The sequence below is a fragment of the Prionailurus viverrinus genome, chromosome A3, assembly GCF_022837055.1.
Source record: "Prionailurus viverrinus isolate Anna chromosome A3, UM_Priviv_1.0, whole genome shotgun sequence".
In the NCBI taxonomy this organism is placed as follows: Eukaryota; Metazoa; Chordata; class Mammalia; order Carnivora; family Felidae; genus Prionailurus; species Prionailurus viverrinus.
In genome coordinates this window covers 92193292-92208755 of record NC_062563.1, presented here as the reverse complement: position 1 = coordinate 92208755, position 15464 = coordinate 92193292, and the positions used below count along the sequence as shown (strand labels likewise).

Here is a 15464-nt window from a genome sequence, read left to right as displayed (position 1 = left end):
TTTATGTAGTGAACAATATGCCCCCAAAATACATGAAGCAAACACTGACAGAATTAAAGGGAAAACTAGAGAGTTCTATAATAATTGTTGGAAAATTCAGCATTCTGCTGTCAAAATGGATAAAACACTTACCAGGTCAATAAGAAAACAGAAGACTTGGACATTATAAATTAACTAGACCTAACAGATGTTTACAAAACACTCCACCCAGCAACACAATCTAGTTTTCTCAACTGCACGTGGAACACTCTGCAGGACAGACCACATGTTAAGCTACAAAACAACTTTCCATAAATTTTAAAATGATACTTTGAAATCATACAAAGTATCCTCTCTGACAAAAGGGAAAGTGGAAAATTCATAAATAGGTGGGAATTAAACAGCCCCAATGCAAATCCAGAAAAGGGGTTAAAGAAATGGAAAGGAATATTTAAATATATATGTACCAGCAATTACATTCCAGGGTATAAGCCTGGAATATGTTTAAAAAGAATATAAAAATAGCAACTTCAAGAGATACTTGCATGTCAGTCTTCATTGCAGCATTATTCACAATAACCAAAAGGTGAAAATAACCCGTGTGCATCAAGAAATGAATGGATAAACAAAATATAGTAAGTATACAGTAGAATATTACTTAGCCATAAAAAGAAATGAAATTCTGATGTTGTAACATGGATGAATCTTGAAAACATATTCGCGAAATAAGCCAAACGCAAAGTACAAATATTTTGTGATTCCACTTAAAAGAAGTATCTAGAATAGGTAAATTAATAAAGAGTAAAAAATAAATAAGGAGTAGAATGGGATTTACCAGGAGCTTGGAAGAGAGGGGATAGGAATAGGGAGTTACTTAAGGAGTTTGTTTGTGGTAAGGAAAAAGTTCTAGTGGTGATGGCCACACAGCATTGTGAATGTAACTAATGCCACCCAAATCATACACTTAAAAATGGTTAAAGGGCAAATTTTGCTATATATTATCTTACAATACAAATTTTTATCCTAGACACATTAATATATTAAGATTTACTTTGTTTCTGGAGGAAAACTCACAAGAATTTTAAAGATAATTTTAGAGTGAAAAACAGTATTCATTATGTTATGAATACATGTACTTATGAGCTGATCATATTTACCCAGCTTTAGATCTTGAAATGTATCATTCATCTGCTCCTCTGCCAAGGTTGAATGAAGTATGTTTACCAAGGTAAAAAATGAACAGGCTTTAATGATTATCTTTTGACAAGTTAAAGGGAAAAAAGTATCGGGCACCTCGGTGTGACTGTCGGTCAAGCATGACTCTTGATTTCTGCTTCAGGTCACAATCTCATGGTCATGAGATTGAGCCCAGCATCGTGGAGCCTGCTTGAGATTCTTGATTCTCTTTCTCTCTCTCTCCTTCTGCCCCTCCCCCACTCATTCTCTCTCTCAAAAAAAAAAAGAGAAAAATATCAGACTCTTGTTAAAATTTTTGAGCTTTCTCAGCAAGTAATACATATAAGTGGTAAATTCCACTGCTTCCTAAGTGTAATCAGAATGTTGTGTAACAACTATTAGTAAAAAAGATCAAGGATGCACTGAATGTTGAGAACCCCAAGGTTAATATCTAAAAACTTATTTTGGAGAAGAAATCTATTATTGAAAAAATGGCTACATAGGCTAATTTGTCAGATGAATTATTCAAATTACCATTAAAATACACCATAGGGAAAAAACAAATCCACAAGGACAGAGAAAACAGGACAAGAGGCAAGCAGTACAAACCACTGAAAGCCTATGAATGACACACAAAACCAGAGGAGAGAACAGGACAAGAAACAATCAGAACACAATTCTGACAAAGCAAACGGATGGATTAGCAGACTCAAGAAAGGCAAATCAAGCCAGCAGTGGAGAAAGGTGAGAATCAACCTAATTCGCCCTCATAATTGTCCAGTCAGCAGATTCAATACCCCGGCAGCTGGGGGTTAAGAACAGTGGCTAATAGAAGAACCTAATGAGAAGTATTTGGAGGTTATATGCCTAATATCCCTTCCTCTATTCCTCACCATTGCTTGTCTAGCCCTTCCCCACGCCAGTAAAAGGCCAGAAGTTTATTCTCTAGACATCTGAAAGACGGTTTTTCTCGACTTCCAGTACTGAGGGTAGCAAGCCAGTAGCGTGTTGGTGGGGAGGGGAAAGTTGGACAAGCTAGCACATACACATATAGTGACTGAAACCCCATGCTTCTTCCCCCATCAGGTTCTCACAACACCGGCAGACAGATCCTTGCCATCTAGGAGGGAGACTGGAAGCCTCTACTCTGGAGAATGTGACCAATCCAAGACATTCACATACGTGGAGGACAGAACTCCCAAAACAAGTCGACCCCAATAACCCTAAAAACAACGCTTCTCACAAGTCCAAGGCTCCTAATCAGCTTTTTAGTCCACTATTTGACCAGAAATAGACAGCCAAGGATTGTCAGATGTCCTGAAAAAGCCTAAAACAGGAAAATTAAAAAAAAAAAAAATGTGTGTGTACACACACACACACACACACACACACACACACAAAGAAAGAAGAAATTTGAAGAAAACAGATCCTACAGAAAAACAACTTCATAAAAAAACCCCAACAAAACAACAACACACAAACACTATCATGAATGTACTGAGTGGTAACAGAAGACATCCATAGACAAAAATATAAAATAAGAACAAAGTACCATGTAAGAAAAGGAGCATCCAGAAATCAAAAAGGGATCTTCAGATTTAAAATTATGAGAGCAAAGAAGAGTTAGAAGACTGAATTAAAGAGAGATGAGGCTGGGGAAGGGGGGAAAGAGATCCAGTCCTGGAGAACCAACATCAAATTAACTTCTCCCAAAAGAGAAAGCAGAGGAGAGGAAATCATCAATGAACAAGAAGTTTCCCAGAAACAAAAGACACAAGTTAGCATACTGAGAGGATTCATCAAATACCGGACATAATGGATACAGACCCACACGAAAGCACATCACTGTGAAATTTCATTACCTTGAGGAGCAAGATAGTCTACAAGCTTTCAGGTCAAAAAGAACAGAAATCGAAATAGTTTTGGATTTCTCAACGCAACTGGAAACAAGACAGTGTAGCAATATCTTCAAAATTCAGAAGGAAAACTACTTCACACCTAGAATTCTATAAAATTACCAAATAGGACAGACATGCAAGGACTCCAAAGATTTACCTCCATACCTACTTCCTCTGAAAGCTACCAAAAGATGTGCTCCACCAAAATAAATTAGTAACCAATAAAATAAAAAACAAAACATCCAGAAAAAAATCAGCACAGGAGAGAAGTCAATGCAAATCCCAAATTAGCCAGGCACCAGAGGGTAGATCTGAGCAGCATAATTCAAAACAGGTTGAGGGTTGCCCTCAATACCATATGCCATTATATGCCAGATTTCCATTCCACTCTCAGCTACATGGATCAGCAAGGATACACACATTGTCCTACAGAAGCATAGTTCTGACCTATCCTGTGAGCTGGAGCTTGATTCTTCATGAGCTGAAAATCAGAAAATATAGAGAAGTCTACTCCCTCCAACCCCATTTCTGCCAGACATCAATTGTCAGATGCCCTGTGGTGAGCCTTCTTGTTAAGCAGGACTCACTTATGACCTTGGCCACGAACTACCTCAAAGTGACTTTTGCAATCAGAGAAAATGCAGCCAGACTATGAGCAAAAGACTGTTACCTTCTCCATGAAGCCTTCATGTAATAATGATAATTTTGTCCTTTTTTATCTGCCAACAGGTTTTCCAAAACTAGCTATGTTGTTTTAGAATGTATATGTATACAATAAAATCAAACGAGACACAAGGGAATGATTAACACAAAGTCAGGATAGTGCTTGTATCTGGGAGGGGAGAAGGATGCAATTGCAGACACATAAGAAGCTTCTCAACCCCTAGTAAATGTTCTATTTCTTAACCTTCCTGGATCTTACTACATGTTTCACCTCTTAACCCTGAGGTGGCTACATCAATATTCACTCTATTATTACTCTTTATATCATACACTTTTTATAATTTATTCCACAAACTGAAAGAAATCCCATCACTTCCGTGTTCAGATTCCAGGCTCAATGAAAAGAATTTTGGTAATGATTTGACTCTGAAGTAATAAACTGACATACTAATTTTATTTTTTTGCAACAGTACTCATAAACTAATGAATGTTTAATTGATTTGATGAGTATGTCCTTATATATAAAATTAAATTGGTCTTTAAGTAAATCCTCTGGGAGTCAGCACATCCTCTGCAAATAACCAAACTGAGTCTCAGAATCAGGATTTTCTCGATGCTTCAATTTCATGCCATATTGCAGCTTCGATTTTTGAAGTGTCATATTCCCTCATCATATCAAACTCAAGCCACGGCTGACTCCACTTCTGAGCTTCTTTCATTTGCTCTTCAGTCAAACAAAGATCAAATCTGATTCCTTTAATATTAAATTTTGGACGTTCCCAGCGTTTGGACCAGGGCTTAGGCTTCATTTTTACTTTCAGCTACAGATGATATTAAAAAAAAAAAAAAAAAAAGAAAAGAAAGAGAAAGAAAGAAAGACTTTGTTTAGTAGCAAGCAAAATTCTTCTAAAAGTTTTCATTAAGGTGACTCTTTCTTACTCTATATAGAACTTTCAGTTCTACAAATACAACTCATACCTGATTAACAGGAACGTCGTGGCTAGTTTCTTGTACGACTGGCTTCATATTCATATCAAAAGTGCTATATTCAGGAAGGGCATCTCGTAAGTATAGCAAACTATCGTCCAGCCGTTTCTCTAATTTGACCACTTGGATCTCTTGGATTCGAGGATTATAAAGTTCAAAGCAAATCTCAACACCTAAACAGAGAAAACATATTCTTACAATCTGAACCCAGACGCCTGTATACGCCTTATACAACAGTAAAAACTATTTTATAATGGAACTAGCACAGGGTTTTGCACATAGGACATGTGACATAAATTTGTAATTTTTAAGATAAAGATTACCGAAAGAAAAAGAAATAAATTAAAGTCCATGTAGATTAAAAAGTGAAAAAAATCTGAGTTAGAATGATAGTCTAAAGAAAAATGTCTTCTATAAATACAGTCACACATCTCTTCACTTCTGGTACTATTTTTTTTTTTCAAATCCTTTTTTGTTTATTGGTCTGGCCCAAAAAGATCTTAAGAGACCATGATAACAGTGTTAAAATTGTTTAGGGTCTAGTATCAGAAGAGGGATTAGATCCTGAGAATGTTTTCTTCATCTCCTTTTCTTTTTAGTTTTTAAATACACATCCAAGTTAGTTAGCATATAGTGCAATAATGATTTCAGAAGTAGATTCTAGTGACTCATCCCTATGTGTAACACCCAGTGCTCACCCCAGCAAGTGTCTTCCTTAATGCCTCTTACCCATTTAGCCCATCCCCACACTCTTCACTTCTGATACTATTAACCTGGAGAAAATTTGAGTAAATTCTTCACTGTCACATTTTTGTTTGTTTCCCAATTACTTATAAAACTTGATCTCCTACATTAAGGGCAACAGGAGTAATGATGCAAAGAGTTAATACATTTTTAAGTTCTAACTTTGGTTTAGAAGTCCCTCCTAAGGATGGCCTAAGTTTTATTTATTTATTTTTTAATCCAGATCAGTTCCTTTTAAATTTTTTTTTATATTAGAGACAGAGAAAGTGCACAAGTGAGGGAGAGAGGCAGAGGGAGAATCTTAAGCAGGCTCCACACTCAGTGCAAAGCCCAATGCAGGGCTCAGTCCCATGACCCTGGGATCATGACCTGAGCCAAAATCAAGAGTCGGACACTCAAACGACTGAGCCACCCAGGCACCCCAGGATGGCCTAGGTTTTAAAACACGCTGGGGCTCAGGGCACCTGGGTGGCTTAGTTGGTTAAGCGTCCGACTTTGGCTCAGGTCATCATCTCACAGTTCATGGGTTTGAGCCCTGTGTCGGGCCCTGTGCTGACAGCTCAGAGCCTAGAGCCTGCTTCAGATTCTGTGTCTCCCTCTCTCTCTGCCTCCCCTCCACTCACACTCTCTCTCTCAAAAATAAATAATAAAACATTAAAAAAAAAACATACTGGGGCTCTCCATATGAAGCAAGCTGGGAACAGCATTGCTGTTTCAAGATGCTACAAGTAATAGTTTAAGATACATCCTCTGTTAGCACCAAACACTTAAGGGAAAGAGTATATTCTGAGGTTTCCTGAAATAATCCCAAGAGAAATACAAATATGTATGAACAACATTAACATCCACTATTTAATACCAGGATTTAATCCATTATTTCCTATATACCTATTCTGTTCCAAGTACTGATCTAGGGACTGTGCCTATAGTGAACTCGAAATAGATCAAATCCTTCTCCTCTCATAAAGCTTATATTCTAGTGGATGACAATAGACACACCAAAATTTCATTTACAATTCATAATTTAAGGTAATTTCATATAGTCAATATAAACAGAGTAATAATACTGTGGCTGGGGAATAAATAATATATGAATAGTATAGCCAGGGAAAGCCTCTCTAAAAACACAATTTAGACTGACACTACAAATAGCCAAGAGTGCTCAAGGCAGAAAGAACAGCAAATGCAAAGGCCCTGGGGTCTTAACAAACTTGCTATATTGGGGGGAAAAACAAAACAAAACAGAAAAAGGTCTTTTTGGCTGGAGCACAGTAAGTCAGTGGGCCAGGAAAGTTAACCAGGGATACAGCATAGCTGCAGGCAGGAAGGAGGCAGGGCAGCATGAACACGAGTGGTGGCCATGGAGACGGAGAACCAAACAGAACTGGAATATATTTTTTGGAGATTAAGCCAAGAAAACTTGACTGATTGGATATATGAAGAGAATAATTAAAAATAGCTCCTGAATTTTTGATTAAGTAAGTACGTACGCAGTGGTGCCACTTATGGACATAGAAAAAACCAAGAGGAACACACTGTGAGGAAAACAATCCTATTCTGAGCTTGTCGTATGCTTAAAAGATATCCACCCGGAAATGTCAAGGAGGTAGTTGTATGTACAAATCCGGAACCTGGACAGGGTCAGTCCTTGAGATCTAAATTTGGGAGTTCTCAGGGTGCCTGGGTGGCTCAGTCGGTTAAGCGTCTGACTTCAGCTCAGGTCATGATCTCACGCTCGTGGGTTCAAGCCCCACGTCGAGCTCTGTGCTGAAAGTGCAGAGCCTGGAGCCTGCTTCAGATCTGTGTCTCCCTCTCTCTGCCCCTCCCCTGCTCATGCTCTGTCTCTCTCTCTCAAAAATAAACATTAAAAAAAAAATTCTTTTTTTTAATTTGGAAATTCTCATCATATGGATGGTATTTAAAGCCACTGGACTAGGAAAAACACCAAAGAAAGGAGTATCAATGGGGAAGGTTGAAACAGGTTGTAACAGTCAAAAGTACCTTAGAGGAGGGCAACAGGGAGTGAACATTTTTGGAGTATTCAGTGTTCAGTACTTCATGTAGAATATCACCCACAACGGACCACAACACTAAGGCAGAAACTATTATATCTCAGTTTTAAGAAAGAATATCAGGGGCGCCTGGGTGGCTCAGTTGGTTAAGCGGCCGACTTCAGCTCAGGTCATGATCTCGCGGTCTGTGAGTTCGAGCCCCGCGTCGGGCTCTGTGCTGACTGCTCAGAGCCTGGAGCCTGTTTCAGATTCTGTGTCTCCCTCTCTCTCTGCCCCTCCCCTGTTCATGCTCTGTCTCTCTCTGTCTCAAAAATAAATAAACATTAAAAAAAAAATTTAAAAAAGAAAGAATATCAAACCAAGGTCCATCTCACACACCTATGATCATGGTTTTCTACTGCAAGGCTTCTCCAAACACATGATCTGATCGAAGGCACACATTTCTGCAACTTGTAAGCCCTGCTAAGCTCTGACATGCACGGCACCACAGGTCATTACAAGATGAGTCCCGCTTCGGGCTCTCTGCTATCAGCACACAGCCTGCTTCAGATCCTCTGTCCCCCAATCTCTCTGCCTCTCCCCTGTTCAGGTACTTGCTCTCTCTCTCTCAAAAATAAATACACATTTAAAAAAAAAAAGAAAAAAAGAAAATTTTACTGTTCTGCCATGTCGATTCATAATGTTTCTAGAATTTTGCCACTTGGGCCTCTGTCTTATTTATTAGGCATAACAAACAAGTTTTGCCTTTTTAAAAATTCTTCTAATTCTTATCAAACAACGATTATTGTGGTGACTATCATAATATAAAGCAAAATGGGGGCATTCATTTTAGGGAAAAGTGACTCATACAGACATCATTATGTTTGTCTTAATGTTCTCATGGGTTATTGCCCCCTACACTGAATGTTCCCCACACTGTTAATAGTCACTTGTCTCCTCCTGTGATGCTGGCAGAGGTCGGAAAATCTGACAGTGGTCGTCCTGTGATGAAAGAAGCCCTCAAGGGAAAGCACAGCACTGACTGCTTACTCCGCAGCCTCCAGTCGCATCCCATTCTTAGGCCACGGGCCCAGGTCAGGCCTCGGAATCCCTTTCACTTTCAAGTTCCAGACGTTTTCTCCCGGCATGCAGAACACAAAATAGAACCTGAGATACCATTTTCCAGAAAATTAAGCTAATGAAATGGAAGCTACCTTGTCCTTCGATAGTATTCCTAAGGATAAAAGTAGCTCCAAGGCCTGCTCCTGATCTCTGGATACAGATCCCTAGAAACCGGCTGGTTTTTCCGCTGGCATATGGGTCAGCTGTAGTAACTCGAAGTATGCTTCCTACAAATTCAAAAGAGAAGTGAACTTTTACAAGACTTGCAGAAACACACAAACAGAATTTCTAGGTAACCTCCTAACTTCCTAAATATTTTAATATATTAGGAATAAGTATCTCATCTGGGCAAAACCCAGATCTGTGAACCCAGATCTGGGCAAAACCCAGATCACTCTTCCCTATGTGAAAAAAACTAAGTCCGCCCACCACCAATAATGAAAGCGTGCAGCTCTTACTGACCAACGTAGAACTCTGGAATGTGGAGTATTTTTCTCCTCTCTAACATATCTTTTCTTTCCATCTGAAATTTCAGAGGATTTGTTCTTCCCCTTGGAGGAATAAATTCAGGACTCAAGAACCTGTGAAGAATATAAATTAAAAAAAAATTAAAGGCAAACTTAAAAATTAAAGATTATGATGTTGACGTGTTTTATTCTTTCTTCCTAAGAAAAGTCGATTATTTATTTCTAAAACTGTTGTCGACGCTCAAGAAAATAGCTAACAATTCCTGAGTACTCACCTCGCATCCTGTTAAAGGTTTACGACACACCGAGAGCATAAATTAATCCTCACGACAATTAGGCGAGCATGCTGTCATCATCTCCTTTCACAGATGAAAATGAAGCTTGCAGAAGGTAAACTGACGTACTGTTATATTAGCTACGAACTAATCAAGTCAAGATTTAAACACAGGCATGTCTGTCAGACAACAAAGCCTATGGCCATAAACCACAAGCCTCACATCGAGTTGTGAGTGTTAAAATAAATTACACTGGATGGGCACTTGGGTGGCTCAGTCGGTTGAGTGTCCAACTTCGGCTCAGGTCGTGATCTCACGGTTTGTGAGTTGGAGCCCCGCGTCGGGCTCTGTGCTGACAGCTCAGAGCCTGGAGCCTGCTTCTGATTCTGTTTCCCTCTCTCTCTGCTCCTCCCCCGTTCATGCTCTATCTTTCTCTCCTTCAAAAATAAATAAACACTAAAACAAAATTTTTTTTTGAATAAATTTAGTCTGGAAAAATACAAATATAAATCATTAACTATGACCTTAAAAATAATCTCCCTCTTCTCCTCTTTAACTTCTCTAACTTCTTCCTTCCTTTCTCCTTCCTTTCCTTCTTTTCTCTCTTTTTAAATAGGCTTCACAACAATCACACAGCCCAAGGCAGGGTTTGAACTCACGACCCTGAGATCGAGACCTGAGCTGAGATCAAGAGTCAGACATTTAACTGACTGAGCCACCCAGGTACCCCTAAGCTAACCTCTTTAAAAGCATAAATGACATTACAGTGAAAAATCATGTCCCTATCACCCATCCTAAGAAATAAATGATCAATACAGTTGAAGCCCCAGTGCACCCTTCCCTCCCCCACAGTTAATTACTATGGGGTAACTCATTAAATTTGGTGATGATTCTTCCCATGAAGTTTCTTCCTTTTTCTGGTTCACCCCTTTCTCAGGAGCTTCCCAGGTATACTCTGAAACTGGGCCCCATACTCTAAGGACAAGGAGATACTGAAGAAAGAGGCAGGCCACTCAGGGTGGGTAGGTTACGGTTTTAGTAACAGCAAAGGGAATTCACATACAGGCTTGTCCTGGGTGGCAGCAAGACACCAAATCTTAAAAATTTACAAAGAGTGGCACAAAAACAGACACTCAGATCAATGGAACAGAATAGAGAACCCAGAAATGGACCCACAAACGTATGGCCACCTAATCTTTGACAAACCAGGAAAGAATATCCAACATAATAAAGACAGTCTCTTCAGCAAATGGTGCTGGGAAAACTGGACAGCGACATGCAGAAGAATGAACCTGGACCACTTTCTTACATCATACACAAAAATAAACTCAAAATGGATGAAAGACCTAAATGTAAGACAGGAAGCCATCAAAATCCTAAAGGAGAAAGCAGGCAAAAACTCTTTGACCTCTGCTGCAGCAACTTAAGCAAACATGAACTATGGGGACCTCATCAAAATAAAAAGCTTCTGCACAGTGAAGGAAACAATCAACAAAACTAAAAGGCAACTGACAGAATGGGAGAAGATATTTTCAAACGACATATAAGATAAAGGGTTAGTATCCAAAATCTGTAAAGAACTTACCAAACTCAACACCCAAAAAACAAATAATCCAGTGAAGAAATGGGCAAAAGACATGAAGAGACAGTTCTCCAAAGAAGACATCCAGATGGCCAAGAAACCCATGAAAAAATGCTCAACCTCACTCATCATCAGGGAAATACAAATCAAAACCACAATGAGATACCACCTCACACTTGTTAGAATGGCTAACATTAAAAAAAAAAAAAAAAAAAAAAAGAATGGCTAACATTAACAACTCAGGCAACAACAGATGTTGATGAGGATTCGGAGAAAGAGGATCTCTTTTGCACTGCTGGTGGGAATGCAAACTGGTGCAACTACTCTGGAAAACAGTATGGAGGTTCCTTCAAATAGTTAAAAATAGAACCACTCTACAACCCAGCAATTGCACTACTAGGCCTTTATTCACGGGATACAGGTGTGCTGTTTCGAAGGGACACATGCACCCCCATGTTTATAGCAGCACTGTCAATAATAGCCCAAATGTCCATCGATTGATGAATGGATAAAGAAGATGTGATATATAGATATATAGATATATAGATATATATATACACACACAATGGAGTATTACCCTGCATCAAAAAGAATGAAATCTTACCATTTGCAACTATATGGATGGAACTAGAGGGTATTATGCTAAGCAAAATCAGTCAGAGAAAGACAAATATCATGACTTCACTCATATGAGGACTTTAAGATAGAAAACACATGAACATAAGGGAAGGGAAGCAAAAATAATATAAAAACAGGGAGGGGGACAAAACTAAGAGACTCTTAAATATGGAGAACAAACAGAGGGTTCCTGGAGGGGTTGTGGGAGGGGAGATGGGCTAAATGGGTAAGGGGAACTAAGGAATCTACTCCTGAAATCATTGTTGCACTATATGCTAATTTGGATGTAAATTTAAAAAAATAAAATGAGATAATTAAAAAAAAATTTACAAAGAGGCCCTAAGTGGTCTCAGTCACATACACTATGTAGGTATTTTCAATACCACATCATCATCTTGAGGCTATGTCTTTGGAGCAGCCTCTAGGAGCAGAAAAGGCAAGCAGAACCCACATTCCAAAGACAAGGGAAGGGGTGAGGAGCCGGGGTTCAGCTCATGGGTCAATCAGCAGTCATGTCTTTTTGATGATGATCCCCAACACTCATTTCCTACTTTGAAACTTTTTAAGCCCACCAAAAAGTTGAAATAGTAATACAATGAATACCCATATACACACCATCTCGTTTCATCAACTGCCAACATTTTGACATATTTGCTTTATATATACATATAATTTTTTTCCTGAACTATTTGAAATGTCAAATAGCAAGGTATTTCATCTCAGAATACTTTAGAAAGCTTCTAAGAATAGGGACTTTCTGCTACATTTATCACAATACTTTGATGACACCTAAGAACTTCTGCAATAATTCAACAAAATCTAATATGTAGTTTGTATTTAAACATATCTGAACTAACAGTATCTAATTGTCCTGGAAAAGGCCTTTTGTTGCCCAATCCAAGCCACCATCAAGCTTCACACATTATATCTGGGTATTACTCGCTTTAGTTTCTTAAACTGCTACTATTCCCCATCTTTGTATTTTTATAACACTGACTTTTCTGAAGAGTCAAAAAACCTACTGTCTTATACACCATCCCTGGATTCTGGAAATGTTTATTGTTTCCACATGCCTAGACCAAGGTTAAACATTTTGGGTAAAAATATTATAGAGGTGATCATCTAATCCTATCACATCACGAGGTATGTAATGTCAGCTATTGGGAAAGCCATAGGTCTGATTTCTCTGTGGAGAATTTCTCTTGTACATTTTATACTTTACATATGCATGTATGTATGTAAAATGTACATATGCATTTTATACTTTACATTTGCATGTCTGAGCAATATAAAAATGCTATCATACTATATCAATTCTTCTGCAGGTTGTTTTTTCTCCACACATATTTATGAAATTTATCCATGTCAGTTCCAGTTCATTTATTTTTCACTGCCATATAATACTCCATTGTATAAAAGCATTTGCCTATTCACCTACTGATGGCTATCGAGGCTACTTCTACATTTTTGTTTGTTATAAATACCTTTTGTGTTCATTTCTGTACATATTTCCTTGTACATATTACTTTAAGTTGTGTACCAACTGGGTGGAAAGGTATACACAACCTCAAAATTACTAAATTTTGTTCAACTGTTTCCCAAAGTAATTATACAATTTACATTCCCATTTAACTGAATTATAATAACTGTTGCCATTTAAGAGAGATATTGCTTTCTCAACTTAAAAAAAAAAAGTTGTGTAAGGAAATGTTTTCTGAATCTCTACCTTCCATAAATTCAATGTTCAACTTAGAACAGGATATTTGCAATGTTAAACACACACACATAGGCATGCAGAGATAATCCAACCAACAAGGAATAGCCAAATCACACCAACCTTTTCCTGCTAAAATTGGCTTTTTAATAAGGTTGTTATACAACTAGGTTACCTAAACTTACAGATACCTCCAAAGTTGCCACCATTCATTTAAGTGAACCAGGCTTTTAAACACACTGGGTTTTATTTGTTTTTTTTTTTTTTTTTTTTTAAGTTTATTTATTTTTGAGAGAGAGAGGGAGAGAGAATATAAATGAATATGCCCGCAAGCAGGGGAGAGGCAGAGACAGGGAGAGAGTGAATCCCAAGCAGGCTCTGAGCTATCAGCTCAGAACCCAGTGCTAGGCTGGAACTCACCAACCTTTAGATCATAACCTGGGTGGAACTCAAGAGTCCGCCGCTCAACGGACTGAGCCACCCAGAAGTCACTTAAGCACACTGTTTTTGAAAGCAAATTTAAGACACCAATTACCGGAAAATTTTATCACTGTATAGCATTTTCAGGAAACTAAAACACGTGTGTAGGGAAAGGAACACAGGGTGAGCTCTGGCCAATCCATTTCTACCGAGGCAAGGAATGATCAGTTTCTCAAACAAGTAAAATACTATGTACTTGAGAGGAAAATTCTTGATACAATCTGAATGCTGAAGCAAAGAGCTTCAAATAGGGAGAATCCTTGCTTTTAGTTCTGATTTAATAAGGCTGCAGAGAAAGTTCAACGCTAGAAAAGGGGAAAAGGGGGGAAGACAAACCTGAGGTGGTTGAGCTTTGCACAGGAGCTCATGAATCCTGCACACAAGCTCGTGCAGTGGGGGTTCCACCTCTGCTTTAAAGGCGAGATCTCCAAAGTAAAGGCAGGTTCGCAAGCGCACAGACCCAAAAAGCGGGAACCGCGCGCCGGCCTGGGCCTCACCTCCTTTCCTGACGAGGGGGACCGCGCTTGTCCACAATGACCGGTTTCGGCGGCGGCTTGAACGCGCCCGGCTCCGAAGGTCCGGTGCTCTGCTGTCGGCCTGGCCCCACGCGGGCCCCTGCAGTAGCGGGCGACAGAGGTCAACAGAACTCGCCCAGAACTCCCGCGGAGCCCTGCAATCTCCCCCAACTCGCGGTCCCACGAGGGTTGCTCCTGCCTTCTAGGCTTGCCTCCCACGAGCCTCGCCCCGAGCTCCCTCTTCCCTCCGGTGTGCAAGCCCCGCTCCACTTACGCCAGGTGACGGAGGCTAGCGCAGGAAGCAGCCCCCTGGCGGCTCGAAAACTTCGAGACAGGTCCCTTGCGGCCCCGCAAGCGCCTGCAACGGAGGCCGCCATGTCTGCTCGCTAAGGTCAAGACTACAACTCCCAATAATCAGTGCGACGAGGTCAGGACTACTTGAGATAGGACGGCAGCTGCTATGGGACAAAGCAGCCAAAGGCTTTTTTTGTTTTGGTTTGGTTTTTCCTCTGTTCCTTTTCCTCTCCACTCCCCCCAATAACCCCCAACCCTGGCCTAAGTATTTTAGAGAAAGTGTATATTTCTCTAGTTCCCCCACAGTGTGCCAAGTTTTACCCCTCCATAGGAACACTTTCCTCCCTCTGTGAATCAGATCTACCTTCACTTTCTCAGGCTTCTCTACATCAAAACCCCGGTATATTGGGGCGCCTGAGTGCCTCAGTCGGTTGAGCGTCCGACTTCAGCTCAGGTCATGATCTCACGGTCTGTGAGTTCGAGCTCCGCATCGGGCTCTGTGCTGACAGCTCAGAGCCTGGAGCCTGTTTCAGATTCTGTGTCTCCCCCTCTCTCTGCCCCTCCCCCACTCATGCTCTGTCTCTCTCTGTCTCAAAAATAAATAAAAACATTAGAATAAATAAATAAACCAAACCCGGTATAGGCTCTTATCCTTACTAGGTACTTTCCATTAGCACCTCTGATACCTTTTGCAATTCTATTTTTAATTTAATTTAATTTAATTTAATTTAGAATTACTTGTGTAATTATTGGATTATTGTCTAGCGCGGAAAGTGCATGGACAAGGTCATGTTTTGCTCACCATTTTATCCCAGCACCTACCAGTTATCTGGCCCTCACTCTTAGTTGAATGCAAGAAAAAGAAAAGAAAATAGTTCCTGATGCAGTTGGCACAGGGTCCCTGAGACTCCAGAGAGCATGCTAAAATTGACTTTGGGCTGGGCAAGGTGGCTGGGATA

General features: G+C 39.7%; 1 protein-coding gene across 1 annotated transcript; it reads right to left on the bottom strand.

Annotated features, from left to right (window-relative positions):
* Positions 1 to 4148: 4148 nt before the first annotated feature.
* MRPL19 (mitochondrial ribosomal protein L19) lies at positions 4149 to 14611 on the bottom strand. The gene is made up of 6 exons (XM_047854121.1): positions 14486 to 14611; positions 14194 to 14311; positions 9023 to 9141; positions 8653 to 8787; positions 4695 to 4876; positions 4149 to 4537 (listed from the first exon to the last, which is right to left on the bottom strand). Exons 1-6 carry the CDS (start codon positions 14586 to 14588, stop codon positions 4316 to 4318), a joined length of 879 nt encoding a protein of 292 aa, XP_047710077.1. The 5' UTR covers positions 14589 to 14611; the 3' UTR covers positions 4149 to 4315.
* Positions 14612 to 15464: the final 853 nt, after the last annotated feature.

Coding starts and splice junctions, on each gene's coding strand:
- MRPL19 (XM_047854121.1), bottom strand. CDS start 14,588: ATGGCGGCCTCCGTTGCAGGCGCTTGCGGGGCCGCAAGGGACCTGTCT. Junction 14,312..14,485: donor GCTAGCCTCCGTCACCTGGC/GTAAGTGGAGCG, acceptor CCGCTACTGCAG/GGGCCCGCGTGGGGCCAGGC. Junction 9,142..14,193: donor CCCCCTCGTCAGGAAAGGAG/GTGAGGCCCAGG, acceptor TATTCTTCACAG/GTTCTTGAGTCCTGAATTTA.